Below are 18,082 nucleotides of genomic sequence, written 5' to 3'. Positions count from 1 at the left end.
GATAACACCGTCATTGGCCTAATACAAGATGGCAAGTGGTCGACAAGCTGGTCCTCTGGAGCAGTCCCAGGGAAAAAGACAAACTTCAGGAAAAGCCTTTCACCCCTGCCAGGCCTCATTGAATTTCCAAGATAGTGATGGTGGTGTAGTTCAAGTTCCTCGGAAGCACAATCACTGGGGACCTAAAGTGGAACTCCTTCAACCCACCTCAGGAGCTTGTACAGCTCTACACAGCCATTAGAGTCTACCATCGTCTCTTGCTCTCTGGTGCAGATCTGCTAGCTAACACAACATTTACATACTGAAGCATTTCATCACATAAGAAATAAAACTACGTGTGTCAATATGCCCACACAGCATGATGTGAACTCCTCTAAAACCAGCAATCATAGGGAGAAATCACAGCTGACCTGTTGGACTTTTGCCATCACCTGGTCAGCTCCTGCCCTCAGTCAAGCACACCAGCACATATGGCTGAAATGATACTGCTATTGTCTGTCACTGTGCATAATGAGCTACTGTATAACTAAAGACAAATACTTGGTATGTGCAAACATGCTGGTCCAATAAAGCCAGTTGCTGATTGAGGTTTTGGGGCATCCCTCAAAACATTGAAAAAGTAAAAGTAAAAACAGGTTATATTCTGCTCTTTCCTTCAACTTCAAATAGTTTCAATGGCAAGCAAATCAAAAACTTAACAAAAAAAGTAATCAAATTCCAGCCATAGTAAAATATCTCCTCTGTACTTAAAAAGACTTTAGATTCCTCATTCTCTACTTGTTCCAATTAACTGAGTGAAAAATAATTTACTTTGGATTCCATGTGCTTTTTATTATCACTGTGACTACTAAGAATTAATAAGGCTTAATCTCTGCATTAATCCTGTTGAACCAAGCATCTGACTGGTGAACCATTCTGAAAATTTGGCAAGCGTCCTTTAAAATGTAACTGAGCTGCCAGAGGAGTTACCATGCCTCAGTGCTAATGTCTGGCCATGCAAATTGTGCACATGGTGCCATTGATGCGAACAACAGAACAGTACCCCTAGTCAATGCCCGACAAAGTATGCCTGAGAAAGAGAGGACAAATAAATTACATTAGCTTCCATTAAAACCTTCTCTGAAAGAGTCAGTTTGGTAGCCGGCTGAATCATGGAACAGTCAAAAGTGTCTGCTCTGCCTATTAGCTATCAGTCAGTGTTCTACTTCAAGCCTATTGAGTTATGCAGCGATGCTGTGTAATTGCCAGTTAGAAAAGAAGCATGGGCTTGCCTTCACCCTGGATGCATAGAATTGGCATAGAATGACATCATTTTGAGTTAAAAAAAAAAAAAATCTGTGTAACGATTCTGTACAATGTGCTGTATATTGTTGTGTGCATCTCTGCAGAGAAATACCCAGGATAGAAATTCATGTGACTATGAGTTGTTCAGGAGCTGACAGTGACTGAGCCAGGCAACAACTATGAGGTGACACACTGTGTGGGATGAAGACAAATACGAGAATAACAGGTAATTGCCTGAAAGCACTCTGTGAAAGGTGTCATCATTAGCACCTGAAATGCCAAACTCTTTTGTGAGAGCAACTAATATCAAAGCTATTTGTTTGGCCTTAACACTCCATTTGCCTCATTGGACCTGCCAGTAGCAATTTGACTGAAACGTTTGGAAATTGATCATCACCTCCATAAAACTCCCGAACTCATACAGCCTACACACAGTCTCCTTCTCTCCCTCAACAACGGTCTCTCCCTGGTCTTTATAGCAAAGCCATTTTTGTGTAGAGCTTTTTTATCCTGAAGAGCTACACTTTTATCTAAAGGACTGAAGACGCCCCTTTCTATAAGTGAATTCAGCTAATTTAAGACTATGTTCACATTACAAGTTTCATTAATCAGTTTTGATTTCTGCTCAGATCGTATTTGGCTATACTGACGGTTCACATATGTAAAGGTTAGTGGCCTGCACCTGTTCGTAATGTGAACAAGTTTTTCTCTGAAATGGCATGCAGCCTAAAACTGGAACAATGGACATGTGAGTAGCACACATTTGTGTGTATTGCATTTTGCTCAGGAGCACAGCAAACTGCTCGTCAGTTGTACAAGATGAGAATAAACCCAGCTGGGTGCTTTTACTGTGGGTCACCAACTGATCATCTCACAAAAGATCTTCTTAATCTCAGATGTCTCCCTCCACCCTACATACTACATAATATTTGTAATATATATATATATATATATATATATTTATTTTTATTACATATCAGGTCTAGGGCCCTTTCTGAGATGTTCACACAGCCCTAGAAAATCAGATCATATTAAGAAATATGAGAGGCAGGATGCCATCAAATCCTCACAAGTGTTTTGACATCCAGCTTTAAGCCTTCCCAGAAGAGTAGAGAATGTTAGTGTAGTGAGAGGAAAACTAAAAAACTTCATTCTTTCACCATCTACAATCAACCATAATGTAGGACAAAAAAATGGAGTGGAGATGAATGTTTATTATGAACAGGATGCTGCTGGACTCATTCTAGTGATCTCATCAGATGGAATCCCTACATACAGCTCAGCTGTCATCTTCATTTCTCACAACTGAAGGCATTATCTGAAAAGGACAGGTTTTTGCCAACTTCATTACCCTTGCATCATTTCTGCTTCTCAACCCACAAACAAACATCCATCTAGTGAGACTACTACAGACACATCGTTTCTTAAGTGTAAGCCCTCAGTAGAACTATTCCTGTTCCTCTGGGCATAAACAAAGTATGTTATGACTCAATCTGAAGCATATTTCTGCTGATGCTTCACTTTGAGGTGCTGAAAGTCTTATTGGAACTCTACAGCCGTTTACCATGGAGTTCTGTTTTTTGTAGCCATATAAATCGTCTTTCCAATAATGGTCAGTGAGCATGGATTTCTAAGAGGAAACAGGGGCACTGCATTAGCTAACATTTGTAAGGTTAGCGAGATTGAACATGTGATATGGTATTTTAGTATTTTCATCAAAAAAAAAACAAACAAAAAAAAAACACCCAAGTAAGGAACTATATCAGCTATGTTTGTGTTTGTTTTTAGTTTCTAGTTCCAGCAGCTTGACTAGGAGCTATATTTACAGGTATTAGTCACATTACTGTGTTTTACTAATAACAGCCATTAAGCATTTATCTCAGTGAGCTGTCAAACTGTCAAAGCAACAAATCATCATTCAGCTTTAGTTTTGAATTAACTGTAGCAAAACTACAGCTGTGAGAGTATGACTGCTGAGTTTTTCACAGATGTGATATAGTGAGTGACTGGTGAATGTGTGATGCCCTGTTATGTTCCAATACCTGGTACCCTGTTCCTGCCTTGTGCCTAATAATTCAGGGTTGGCTCCAGACCCACTGAGCTACTGATCAGGATGAAATGGTTACAGAAGACGAATGAATGACAGTTTAACTTGACTGAGAAAAAAAAACATAAAATAATGCTTTTTTGAATGGGCTACATTTTAATATAGATATTAAAGTAATTTTTCATTGTAGCATACAGAAGTGTGTTCTCTGGAGAAAATGATTACTTTTGTTGTAGAGATACACTTGTCTTTTTCCAATACTTCCTCTTGTAAGTGTGCAAGGCTGTAGGGTGTCCCAAATTCTTTACTTTTCCTCAATAAGTGTGCTCACAAGCATCCCTACGCGCATTGATGTGCACCTCATCAATCCACATCAAAAGACAATTTTGTTAAGGGAATTACCCATGAATCACGTTTAAGCTGCAGTTATGTGCACAGCTGAAAGGGTGCGAGTGTGTCCCATTTCTGATTTCCTCTTAATTAAAAGAAATTTGTTTCTCTGTATATTCATTAAAATAAGTTTTTCACCTCTCAGCTGTGCCACATTTGTGACACTCCTCAGTGCCCAGAGTTATTAAATTTATTCCTAATCATTCTGATTTAATCTAAGAAACTTTTATTATTATTATTATTGTTTCAGCTTTCTGAGTGGAGAGCAATTTGCTGAAGCTGAAGAAATAAATGTAAATTTTACAAGTCTAGACTAATTACTTTTGTTTTGCTAATTCAAATGCAATGAAACATTTACATATTATTCAAATGCTGTACATAATTTTCATCAAATTCAAATAATTTATGTGAAAACCACCTGTAAAGTTGTGCTATTCCAGCCACACTAATTGCTTACAGATGCAGACAAATCAAGCAGACAGCTTGGCAATCTCCACTGACAAACCCTGGCAGTAGAATTTGCCCTAATGAACAGATCAATGACTTACAACATGACACTGGAAAAGAATGCCATCTTTCCAGCATGTCCGATTCTCAAATCTGTGTCCTGCTAAAGCTGACCCAGCCAGCTGTGAGTTGCTGTTATAGGGAAGTGGAAACCTCACAGGACACACGCAAGGTAACACCACAGGACCACTTCCATCTGTACTCAGTACCACAGCTTACTATGAAAATTATGTTAGAACAAGGTCTGTCAATGGCTTCACAGAATAGTTTTGTATTGTGTATCAGTGACAAAAAGCAAGAATGGTGTAACACACAATCATGGCCACAAACGTACCTACACAGGTATACCGCCAACAATGAATTTAGATGGAGGTGGAGTAATGGGCTGGGCCTGTGGCCGGGGGGCTGCTCAATTGCATTTAAGGGAAATTTTAATGCTATGGCATGCAACGACACCAACCCCCAACCCCCGCCCAGATCAGTGGCGGCTAGCATTACTAATGCTCCTGTGGCTGAGTGGAATTAAATGAGAAATCATTAAGAGCAAATTATAATAACATTATTTTATTGGTGCACTCCATAACTGTGACCTCTAACGGAACTGGAACAGCAGGTACCTTTGGCCCTTCTTCCCGTAAACAGATGTGGGGAGTCATTCCGTCCTCATGCCAGGAAAAAACCCAATGCGCTGAAGGTTAACACACTGAAAACTTCTCAGCATATGGTGGTAGGCATAAGCCAAATTATACATATTGTTGACATGTAAATATGCATATATCCTCTACAAAAAAAAACAACAAAAAAAGACATCTCTACACATTTTAATGCAAAATAATAATATTCTTTTCCTTTGCTGTAGCAGAACTCTCCAGTACATCAACACATAGAGCAGGTTCCATTATCCACCTTATTTTGAATCACAGAAGTAACGATGGCTTTTATTACATTTTGTGTGAGATTTCCTGTGAACACTACCTCTCCTCAGCCTGTGCAAAAATGTTCACTAATTCATATATATAAATGTAAATACAAAATATATTGATATACACAAAATATTGCATTAATAAATTATATTTAAAACATAAACATGAAATATGTTAAAACATTATTAGACATGCAATGAATGTAAATGTTATAATAATACTATAAATATAGGGATTACATTGATTACTTACTATTAAAATTGTGAATATTAATTGTTAATTAAATGTTGCAGTGAATTTAAAATATGAGTGGATTTAATGAAGCAGTATATTTAAATGTAACTATGTTTAAGGTAGCAGTGCATTAATGTGTAATTAGTTTTAATGTAGCAGGAAAATTAAGGTAGCAGTGACTGTAATGACCCATTGGTGTAAGGTGGCAGTAGTTCAAAGGTAGCACTGGATTTAGTGTTATACCACTTTAACTTTACAGCCACCAAGCTGTTTACAAACTATATTGATATTGAATGATATTAGCAGGCTTTTCCTAGCCAACTTTAAGTGCGTTCAAAAACTTTTCCTCCCTTATAATAAAAATACAAATAAATCTCTTCAGTGGTTTTATTTACATTCAGATATGTTTAACCAAGCCAAAGAGGTTGTTTATTGTTGGAGGCAGATTGAAATCATAAGAAAAGTCTTGTTTGTACCAGTTATTGCCTAGCCATAATCCAAAATGTATTTGCATTATTATTCCTGAAACAACCCCTGACCTCATCAATGTCGCCGCTGGCATTCTGGCGCTCCCAAACCCTTCTATTTGCCAAAAAAAAAAAAAAAATCATGAAACTTTGAATCTGGGACTAAAGTTGTCATATGAGTGCTGAGGTTGCTGCAAAAAAGGTCATTCAGTCTGTAATTTTCTGAGGGAAATATGGAGAAACACAGACATGGCTGAACTGGACACAAAACACAGAGGAGCCAGGAACTCACGGATGTTTAGTTAATAAGCAAGTGAAATTTAATTCTATAGCACATTTAAAAGCAACCAAAGTTGCACCAAAGTGTTTACATAGTCAAGAATTAAATGAAGAAAACAACAGACATTTAAAATGCATTGCTTGAAATACAATTATTAGCCATTTTCAAAAGCCAAATGTGCATGTTTAGCATGACAGTGTCAACAGGGAGTTTGGTCCAGAACCTTGGAGCAGTCATTGAGAATGCACGATCACCTTTTATATATTTCTTAGCCCAGGGAAACTTGACAAGAACTGGTCATCAGATCTCAAGGTCCTTGATGGTATATATAACTAAAATAGTTCAACTATATATAATTGTGAGCCATTATATTTAAAGCCTTAAAAACCCACAGTAAAACTTTAAATTGGATTCTGAGTTGAATTGGGAGCCAGTGTAAAGTTGCTAGTATTGGAGTAATGTGATCATACATTTTTGAACCAGTGAGAATACGAGCTGAGGTGTTTGGTACCAACTGTAAATATGCTAATAAAGACTGGCTGGCTCCAAGCAACAGTGAGTTACAGTAATCCAACTGATATGAAACACATGCATGAATCACATTTTCAAGGTCGCTAGGTGACAAAAATGACTTATCTTTTGGATGTGAGATATGAAAAATGCTGCTTTTTATCACAGAAGATATTTGCCTATCAAACTGGAGGTCCTCGTCAAAAAACACATTTTTTTTCTCTTTATTTGAGGTTTGACATAGTGTTCGAGATGGCCCAAGTTTCTAAGGTAACTGCTAGTCAAAGCCAGCAAGCCAAATATAATAACTTCTGTTTAGCTCTCATTCATCTGAAGAAAATTACTGGCCATCCAGACTTTTATGTCCCCAAAACAGTCATGCAGGCTCTTTGTTTCATTCATCACCACACTTCAGTGACAGATACAACTGTAGGGCATCGGCATATGACGTCAGCAGGTACCATGTAATATATCCCTATCTCAGATTAACTGTTAAAATTTAAACACATAGGATGCTGATGTGACATATTTTAGCAGTTAAAATGACAGGAAGTTGCAAACTAACCAAGCACCTCAGGGCACTGAAAAGTAAGTGAATATTGAATGAATCAAAACAAAGGCCATTAAGGGACAAAGTTCCTTTTGGTTTCCTTCAGATTTACTGTTGAGGCTGTGTGTGTGTGTGAGCGCACGTATGCGTCTTCTCTAACAAAGATCAAGAAAACATTTGCTTTGCCTTTTATTTTTAGCATTTAGACTCATGGACAATATTCCCTTAGCTCACTTATTAACTACAGTGACTGTGTAAAACTGGTTTTAATGTCTACTAATGCTTAGTTAATATGTAAACTACAACCTGAAGCAGTGTGGATGGGTTACACACACACAATGTGGGTACAAGTCCCAATGAATCTGAAGCATCCTTGAAGCCTTGCATCCAAACACCCAGCAGCTGCACTTCAGTAGCCTTTGAGCCAAGCCCTGCGAGATGCGACTGTGCGTTATTTAGTGCGCTCTGCAGACTGCCTCTGCGTGCATTTATTTTCCTGCATGTAAGCACACGGTGGAAAGTAATGGCTGTTGGGTCTAGCTCTCAGCGTAGAGCATCCCTCTGTCTTTCTCCCTCTCTTTTTCATCCTCTGGTATGTTATATAGTGCTCCTGACTCAGCGCCACTTCAACAGCAGTCGGCAGATAACTGCAACACAAAACAAATGACGTCTTGGCTGTTCCAGCCGTTGAGGACCATGTAAATCTGTGCATACATACTCATTATGCATCTATGTATCAAGTACAAACCGGATTCCCAAAAAGTTGGGACACTAAACAAATTGTGAATAAAAACTGAATGCAATGATGTGGAGATGGCAAATGTCAATATTTTATTCGTAATAGAACATAGATGACAGATCAAAAGTTTAATCTGAGTAAATGTAACATTTTAAAGGAAAAATGTGTTGATTCAAAATTTTACAGTGTCAACAAATCCCCAAAAAGTTGGGACAAGTAGCAATAAGTGGCTGGAAAAATAAATTGAGCATATAACAAACAGCTGGAAGACCAATTAACACTAATTAGGTCAATTGACAACATGATTGGGTATAAAAAGAGCTTCTCAGAATGTCAGTGTCTCTCTGAAGCCAAGATGGTAAGAGGATCACCAATTCCACCATTGTTACGCAGAAAGATAGTGCAGCAATACTAGAATGGTATTACCCAGCGTAAAATAGCAAAGACTTTTAAGTTATCATCATCAACTGTGCATAACATCATCAAACGATTCAGAGAATGTGGAACAATTGCTGTGCGTAAGGGTCAAGGCCGTAAAACTCTACTGGATGCTCATGATTTCCGGGCCCTTAAACGTCACTGCACATCAAACAGGAATGCCACTGTCAAGGAAATAACAGAATGGGCTCAGGAATACTTCCAGAAAGCATTGTCCATGAACACAATCCACCGTGCCATCCGCCGTTGCCAGATGGAACTCTACAGTGCAAAGAGGAAGCCATTTCTAAGCAAGCTCCACAAGCTCAGACATTTGCACTGGGCCAGGGGTCTTTTAAAATGGAGTGTGGCGAAATGGAAGACTGTGGTCAGATGAGTCACGATTTGAAGTTCTTTATGGAATAATGGGACGCCATGTCATCTGGACCAGAGAGGACAAGGATAACATTGTTATCAACACTCTATTCAGAAGCCTGCATCACTTGATGGTATGGGGTAGCATGAGTGCTTGTGGCATGGGCAGCTTGCATGTCTGGAAAGGCCCCATTGATGCAGAGAACTATGTTCAGGTTCTAGAACAACATATGCTCCCATCTCTTTCAGGGAAGAAACTAAATTTATCAACAAGATAATGCCAGACCACATTCTGCAGCAATCCCAACATCATGGCTACGTAGGAGAAGGATCCGGGTACTGAAATGGCAGCCTGCAGTCCAGATCTTTCACCTATAGAGAACATTTGGTGCATCATAAAGAGGAAGGTGTGACAAAGAAGGCCCAAGACGATTGAACAGTTAGAGGCCTGTATTAGACATGAATGGGAGAGCATTCCTATTTCTAAACTTGAGAAACTGGTCTCCTCTGTCTCCAGACGTCTGTTGAGTGTTGTAAGGAGAAGGGGGTATGCCACACAGTGGTAAAAACAGGCCTTGTCCCAACTTTTTTGGGATTTGTTGATGCCATGAAATTTTGAAACAACATATTTTTCCCTTAAAATGATACATTCTCTCAGTTTAAACTTTTGATCTGTGATTTGTGTTCTATTCTGAATAAAATATTAGATGTTGGCACCTCCACATGATTGCATTCAGTTTTTATTCAAACTAAGTTCAATGACTGAAATAAAAAAAAATATATACATATATTTCCAAAAGGTTTGTACAGTTTCATGTAAAATAAAGAAGACACAGGTGCCAATGAAATGTGGTGACCTGGAGTAGCTGGATATGAGTCTAAAGTCAATGTGCCCCATGATAAGTGTATAAATGCCACCACACCACACCCAAATTATTTATTTTAAACAAGTAATGGCAGCTAGTATATGTTATGTATAATGTTCCCAAAATGTAAAACCCAGTATATTACCAAATTACACCAACATCTCAATTTCAAATTTTAAAACGTCATTCATCTTCACATCTGTAGCAACCACACTGTTACACACAACTCTAACCCTGGACCTCTTTACTTACATGTTCAAACATTAGTTTGAATAGTGTGAACGCAGTTTCACACTGAGAAAACTTAGTTAAAACGACTGGTAAAGAACGGTGGGTGAAAATAAGCCCCGGCCAGAGCTTTAGCCAGTTCATTGTGAAAGCTCATCCTAATGTAAACGGATCCTGGGTTCATGAGACAAAAGCAAACGTCTGTGTTTGTGCTGGCCGTTTTTAATCAGGTGCCGGCCAAGCTTGGCACTGGAGCACCTTGGACACACACCGCTGCATTGTGTTCGTTCCTGGCAGGAGGACAGAACGGGTTGCACATATGTTTTGTGGTGGAAGGAGCAAAGGAACCTACTATTCAAACTGCCTAGATACAAGAAGGACAAATTACTTATTTGCTCATGGGTAATGGATTTTCAAGGCCATGTATTAGTGGGCAGTACATGGGCAGTATTGATAAAGTTCAATTTCACAAGTTTAAAAATGATTATTTTTATAAAACTATTTTTAAGGTGAATTTCAAAGCTGTCAGAGCTAAACTGCATACAGTATTCCTCCCTTGTCAGCAGGGGATATGTTCCAAGACTTTCTGCAGACACCTGAAGTGGTGGATTTGCAGTAAATCTGCCGATTTGCTGGTTAGAGTATTCAGGGTACAGCATGTATACATTGGACAGAAAGATGATTTGCACCTTTGAACAGGATGGAGTGCTCCTCAGAGTGTAGCATAATTTTACATTTATGAATTTTCATTTAAAACTAGATATGTTTTGGCAATTTTGCTCTTGGACTGCCCCAACAGTTGCAGAATGTAATCTTTATTACAGCACTGTTTTGAAATCAAAAGGGGGCTGGGTAAGGTAGCGGGGAGGGGTTTCATACCCTTCTTCTTCTTCCCCAAAGGTACATACTTAGTGCAGTTGCTGCAGTCCTGAGCCCTGAGTAGCAAAAACAGAGGCTCCTTATTACAGGTCACTGAAGATCTACTCAAAATCACTGATGATTCAATATAAGTATACCGATATGTATGACATGCATAATTTGTTAGTCTAAGTTTATTCAACCCTTGTAATTTCTAAAACACACAGTTATTTTGTTTTGCTTAATTCAAGTCTGTGAGTTATGAAACATGTTTTACAAAAACGAAACAAAAATTGTGAACAAATAAATGACAGAAAATAGCAAGGAATCAGAAGAAAATAAAAACTTCCCAATCATGGATTCTTCGAGCATCTGGGATTCACACATATCAACTACTGGCCAGTGATTCATAGAGTTGAGTCTTATGCAATTGGCAGGTAGTGCACCCTGAATTCAAAATTAATCAATTCATTAATTTTCTGTAACCATTTATGTGTACCATAACTTGTAAGCTCTTGTTTATAAAATTTAGTAATGAATAATACCTCTAAAGTAGTAAATGCTTTAAAAATACATGCCTAAAATTAAGGTATATTTAATTACATTAACTTAAACTAAACTAACATTAACTAATTAACTTGCGCCCAATGATTCCAGGTAGGCTCTGGACCAGGGGTGGGCAATCTTATCCGCAAAGGGCCGGTGTGGCTGCTGGTTTTTGTTCCAACCAACCAGGAGGTCACATGATCATTTGTTTTACTAAAGCCAACTAATTAAAGGAGTGAAATCAGGTGTGCTTGAGCCTGAATAGACTTAAATCCAGCAGCCACACCGGCCCTTTGCGAATAAGATTGCCCACCCCTGCTCTGGACCCACCGTGACCCTGAACTGAAAAAGGGTTACAGAGAATGAGTGAATGAATGAATGAATAACTAATTAAATGACTAAATAGTTACTACAACTAATACACGACTTTGTCACAAGAGCACAGTCTAAATCAAAATGGGCAGCAGAAATAAACACTGAATAAACATATACAGCTTTTGCACAAATATATAACTTGTCAACCATATGTCAAATAACATTCCCCACATAGATGACAAATATGTCATTGGAGCACCCAAACTTTTGGATGTCTGCGTATAGCTCAGGGCTACTTGCGCATGCATGGGATTGCTGTCGAGGAAGAGGGAAAAATGATAGCAAAACTATTTTTCCTTTCTTTTTCTTCTTCCAGTTTTCATCATTCCAATTTTGTTTCACAGTCAGATTCAATCAAAATGCTGACCTCTTTGCAAATGGTGGCTGGCTCAGAAGGCCTGTGGAGGGTGAGGGTGGAGAGGGAGCTCCCCTGTGAGAAACAGCAGTAATGGCCTTCTGTAAAATCCCTGTTTGGCAGGAGGTCAGTCATGCTGATTGTCCAGCAGGAGGAAAGCTCTCACGTGGGAGATTCTGGCCCCTCAGGAATCCACCGCCAAAGTGTAGTTTGACGAAATGGGAAAAAAATAAATAAAAATAAGAAAGAAGAAGAAAACAAAAACAAACAAACAAACAAACAAAAAAACCCTGGCTACCGATGTAGTCAACCCAAACAAAGGCCCCTGCTACTGTTTATCTTCGTCTGCTCTAAAGCAGCTTTCAAGGGGCAGTGTGTGCAAAATGCCTTTGTATGTTGGTCACCTCTGAGACAAGGAGTGAAAAAACAGGGACAGAGGCAGAGCAGGAAATTCCAATTAATCAATTTTTGAATAATAGAATCAAAACTATATCCAGCCATCAGCATCCTGTTCCTGATGCAGGTCTAGAGGATGACTAACACAAACTGTGCAGCAACGGTTTAGCCACTGTAAAGAATGTCTGGCTTTACATTCATTCTCTCTCTCTCTCTCTCTCTCTCTCTCTCTCTCTCTCTCTCTCTCTCTCATTCTTCTCAGCTGTGTGCTTTCAGAGGAATTAAATAAAAAGGCAAATGTACTGTTTTTGAATAACTGAACAGCTCAAATAAAACCTAGACAACAGACGGTCACAAATCTGCCACTGACTTGACTTTAGACAAACTGCAACACATGCAGGTTAAAAGTCCACACAGGAGACTTGCCCTCTCTGTCACCACCTTGCTCTCTTTATTTCATTCTGTCTTTCATGTCGGGCCAAATTGACACTTTCATTTTCAAGCATGCTAGGAGTCTCGGATGGCATCATCCAATATCCAGCTCTTATTCAGATCTCCTTCTCTCCTGCTCTCCTCTCTCTCTCTATTAGGATGTTTATTCAGATAGAGAGACGGGCCTGAGGGGATATGAGGACCACCTGCAGAGCTGCAGCTCATTTCACTTAGATTAACCGCTGAAGGAGGCTGATGCTGAAATTCCCCTGCAGATGAGACCTGACAGACTGTGCTAACACAAATTAGTTACAAAACAGACATGTTTACGTATGTCTTTTTTCATATTTGTACATTTTGATTAGTATACTAAAAATATATAATAATAATATATAACATTAAATATAACTTCTGATAATGATGGTGATGTTAACCCTTAAAGAAAGTCAACCATAAAAGCAAGTGTGATTTGAGTTGACACGCACTGTATTTCTGTGTGTGTGTGTGTGTGTGTGTGTGTGTGTGCACGCTGTGAATAAAAAGAAGTGTGTGGCCAGACAGTGGGCAGGTTTTCTAGCACAGACAGTTCAGAGAATTGACAGATAGGTTTTTTTGAACCTACAGCTCCATACATTATACAATAAAGCAGCAAACACTGTGCTCATTAATATGCCGTCAAGCTGTGTCTTTTAACTGCATTTCTTTTATATTACAGATAAATCAAAACATTGTTCTCATAGTTTCTGTGAATACTTTATATTACGCAACTCTGGAACAGCACTCAACAGTGAGAAAGCTGTAATTGCAAGGTTAATATATTAAAATTCCAATCTTTACCGACGTCTGGGTGTTTAATTCAGCTTTCATTTTGAGTTCTTAATTTATTGCTGAAAGACTGAGGGGGAAAAGGCAAACAGGACTCATCCAAAGATAGTAAGCCATTCTCACCCATGTTCTCTCTGCGAACTTACATCCACACAGTGGCTAAGAGCAGCAGAACAGCAATACAAGCTGAAGTGGCTCTTCAAATCCACTGCTGAGTTTATTCCATGTATTTAAAGACATATGACCTTTCACAATTCAGTGCAGATTGCACTACGCCATGTGTCACCATCACACAATATGGAGTACCATGAGAGATCTGTGTGATAAAATGTCTCAAGAAATACACAAATCACAAGCTCAAACTGTGGTGGGTAAATGTGGCTGAAAACTGTGATGTGTTCATTTCCTAAACAAGGTATTAGAAGATTATTTCAGGCTTCTAAATGTTCACATAACCAAATAATGCAATAAATACCTGGTTAATGTTTAAAACAGGTTTAGATATGTGATGTCAAAATATTTACAGCACATTTAATGAAGGCCTGCTTGAAAATGGCAGAACTGTATGACAAGTTGCTTTTAAATACTATGTGCTATCATTTTATTACTCCTCTTTCAAGCACAAGGACACATGTGACTGTCAAAACATTTGTTTATGAGCTCTAACTATGTGTGAAACTACTCAGAAACATGTTTGAGATTGTCTGACCTATCTTTGTATTGTGGTCACTGTGAATTCAGATAATTGTCTTGTTTATGTGTTACATTGTTCAAGATCAATGAAATAATGAGCTCATTAAATATTTAACACACTGGTCGACAAACAGTTAATGACACATTCAGAGGAGCTTATTAATGCATCACATCACTCATGGATAATGCATTTCTAAGCTCGCTTACAAATTGTATGGGTTTATTTACTAGGGTGTTGTTACTGATAGTAGTACATTCTTGAGATACAGTTTATAATGCAGTGTTACACTATTTTTAATGTGTTACATATGCAAGTCAGATATCTAACTAGCTGCTTCTAATCTTGTGGCTCCAAGTTCTTTAAAACAGGTATACTACTATACCCCTTCTCCACAAGTTTCTGGGGTCTTAAATAATTTGTGACATGCTTTGATCAGAATACCACAGTGATCAGACCACAGAACATTTTCTAACTCTGTCTAATCACAGCATTGTTCAGAATGATCAGCTTCAAAAGGTTTGCTGTTGCGAATGAGCCTCTGTTTACTTTCTAACACAAGTCGCCCAGCAATGAGGTGCGAGGAGCAGAAACACTGGCGTTTAGTCACTTTTGCTTTGTTTTCTTTCTATGTTCTTTTTTTCTTCAAAATGTTGTCAATGCTCTAAACAAATATTTCTTAGACATAATGTTCCCTGTCTTGTTTTACATGATGACTGAAAATGCAGCCTTAATTTTAACTCATCCTAAATTAGCACCTACATGTGTATAAATAAAACAGAGTATTAATACATTGCCTAATGTAAAATAAATACATAAATAATAATAATAAAATAAAAAAAATAAATAAATAAATAAGCAATACTGGCATTAGCACATTTTGACCTAAAGGTTAGAGAAGAGGTCTTGGGATGAAGGCATTGCCGTTTTGATTCACTTGATTGGCAAAAAATGAGGCCATGTGGAGTGAAGGAACACTGCCTCCCTCAGTAACCCCCAACTGCTCCCTGGCCATGAGCATGGATTGATGCCGGGCCAGGTGTGTGTTTGCTCACTGACCCTAGTGCACTGGGTCACTGTGTGTGTGTCTGTGAGTGAGTGAGTGAGTGAGAGAGAGAGAGAGAGAGAGAGAGAGAGAGAGAGAGAGAGAGAGAGAGAGAGAGAGAGAGAGAGAGAGATCACTGCCAAGGATTGCTTAAATGCAGAGACATAAAAAAAAAATAATGTTTATGTTTTCGTATACATGGCATTGTTGTTTTCATTTTGAAGACAGTCCCCATCAAAATACCTCTGATCAGCAGGTAACTGCCCAATCAAATTCAGTGGCCCCTTCTCTGAGTAAGTGTTTAAATGGATGGAGCACAGCCCACACATTAAGTACTCCATCTATAAGCTACTGACAGTAATGGGTTATAGCGCACACTCCAGCCAGTGTTAACTAGACCAAAATAACACAGAAAGAGACTAACAGAGCAGAGCAAAGAGAGAGAGAGAGAGAGAGAGAGAGAGAGAGAGAGAGAGGTGGTTCATCCATCGCACCGCTGCTCCCCTACCTGCCAGGCCACTGATAATTGACAGCAGGAGAATTGGTTTCCATGGTGACCCCATACTTGTTCTGAAGGGTCCCCTTCCGAAAGATTGTTAGCAGGTCTGTTTCTTCATTAAAGCGCTGCCTAGGAAAGAGAAATGACAATAGAAAAAGAGTTAGAAAGAGAAGAGGAGCAAGACAGAGAAACGCAGAGAGCCAGAGTGAGTGAGGAATTAGAAAATTGGGGAAGGAGGGGGGCGGAAAGAAAAATAAAAACGACAAAAGGAGAATGGAGTGCAAAAGAAGGAGAAAAAAAGGGAGTTGGAATTATAGTCAAGGAGGCAGGAAGAGAGAAGAGGGCAATACAGAAAAAAGCGCAGGAGTGAGAAAAGAATGAACAAATGAGTGGTCAAAAAGCAAAGGAGAGAGAGAGAGATAGAGAGAGAGTGATATGTTACTTTAAACACATCTCTGTGAGAAAAGTTTGCACTGTGGCTATGGTTACTGTTAGTCCAGAGGCACAGAGAGAGCAGCTCTGTGGAGCAGAACAGAAACGAGAGCTGACACCTTGAGAAGTGGGCAACAACAAATAAGTTTGCACAGCACACTACTTCCTTTTCCTCATCAACTAGGCCTGCCGAGAGAGAGCTAAGGTGATGGAGAGATAGCACAAGAGGTAGAGGTAGTGGAGGAGAGCGAGAGAGAGAGAGAGAGAGAGAGAGAGAGAGAGAGAGAGAGAGATAGAAGCATTATCCTACATGATCAAAGCAGAAGAGATATGAGTGTGTTGCTGTAGGCATACTACACCAACTAGGCACTTTAAATCATAAACACACATCTCTGGAACAGCCACAGCACTAGTCCTATCAACAAGCTCTCTCTTTAAAACACATGCACACACAGCCACATTATTCACTAATCCTTTGGCAAAAAATCCACAACAAATATTAATTTATGAAGAAGGACACGATTAATGGACCCCATGCAGAGCCTGAGGAGAGGGGGAGCACTCAGAGCAAGTGCATGCACCCAAATCGCTCTCTCTGTCATGGGCGCACCCACCCCCTCCCACACACACACACACACACCCTTCGTCTCATTCATTAACAATGCCACCTGCCTCTGCCGCACCTCAGTGAACATGTATGCATACACAAGCATGCACAAACACGAACACACACACACACACATACACACGCGCGCACGCACACAAACCCTGGATAACTCTGGACACAAGACCCCATGTTTATTTATGACCACAGTCCACTATCAAAAGTATCACTGTGAAAAATATGCAGCTTTGCCTAGTGGTGCCTGGAGTTTTCTGACCTGAGTTTACCTCAGGGTACAGGCCTGTTTGAGCTTAATTTCCCTTAAATGTGCTATGCGCTGTCTGAGCTTTACAAAGGGCAGCTGGGGTGCAAAGAGCCTCGGCTCATTCTAAACTCATTAACAAGGCCAAGTTATAAAGGTATGGGTGTCCCCCCATCTGTAGTCTGCTACAATTACCCAGCAGGATCAACATACCCAGCATCTGAGAACAGGAACTACAAAAGACAAGCACAACATGGACTGTTCAGTGGAGTGAAAAGCATAACACATTTTCCTTCCCTACAGTGGCATATTGCAGAAATACATGTGGTATCCAGGAGAGTACAAATAAAACTTTTACAATACTGCAAGTTTTTAATAGTAAATGTACACTAAGCTACCGATTGTGCACATTAACATTTTAACGCCATTTCAGATTAAACATAGACATTTGGAACGTGTAAAATATCGTGCATGCTGCAATTTTACAGTGACTCTTTCAGTAAACACAGCTGACCAACAGTTTACTATTGCTAAAAAACAGCTGAAACCTGTCTGGACTATATCACATAGCTAATCAGTGGCATATCTAGAACCCTCAGAGTAAGGGCTATAGTGTTCTTTTTGTCACACAGTGATGGGTAATACCCATTGGAAAAAAAAAAAAAAACATTGTTTTTAACAAATAACCTATATTTACAAAATACATTGGGACACTAACAGGATATATTATGGCACCACATGCTACATCCACAAGCATTGTTATGGATTTGGTTCAACCTTTGCAGCTACAACAGGTTTCACTCTTCTGGGTGTCTGTTGTAAGTTTTGTCCATTCATCCAGAAGAGCATTCATGAGGTCAGACTCTGATGTTGGATGATAGGGCATGGCTCACAATCCCTGTTCTTGCTCACCCCAAAGGTGTTTGATGGGGTTGATGCCATAAT

The 18,082-nt window shown here is 39.2% G+C and overlaps 1 protein-coding gene across 2 annotated transcripts in view; it reads right to left on the bottom strand.

Annotated features, from left to right (window-relative positions):
• Window positions 1-18,082, bottom strand: part of cntn5 (contactin 5) — a 301,937-nt gene that overhangs the window by 173,514 nt on the left and 110,341 nt on the right. For both annotated transcript variants that reach the window (XM_066685167.1, XM_066685168.1), the window contains exon 2: window positions 15,849-15,968. In XM_066685167.1, the coding sequence (XP_066541264.1) occupies window positions 15,849-15,903 (55 nt within the window). In that variant the 5' untranslated portion in view covers window positions 15,904-15,968. The remainder of the gene's footprint in view (window positions 1-15,848; window positions 15,969-18,082) is intronic.

Source organism: Hoplias malabaricus, chromosome 11 (assembly GCF_029633855.1).
Source record: "Hoplias malabaricus isolate fHopMal1 chromosome 11, fHopMal1.hap1, whole genome shotgun sequence".
Taxonomy (NCBI): domain Eukaryota; kingdom Metazoa; phylum Chordata; class Actinopteri; order Characiformes; family Erythrinidae; genus Hoplias; species Hoplias malabaricus.
Note: the sequence above shows the minus strand (reverse complement) of the source record. Positions and strands in the feature narration are given on the sequence as shown.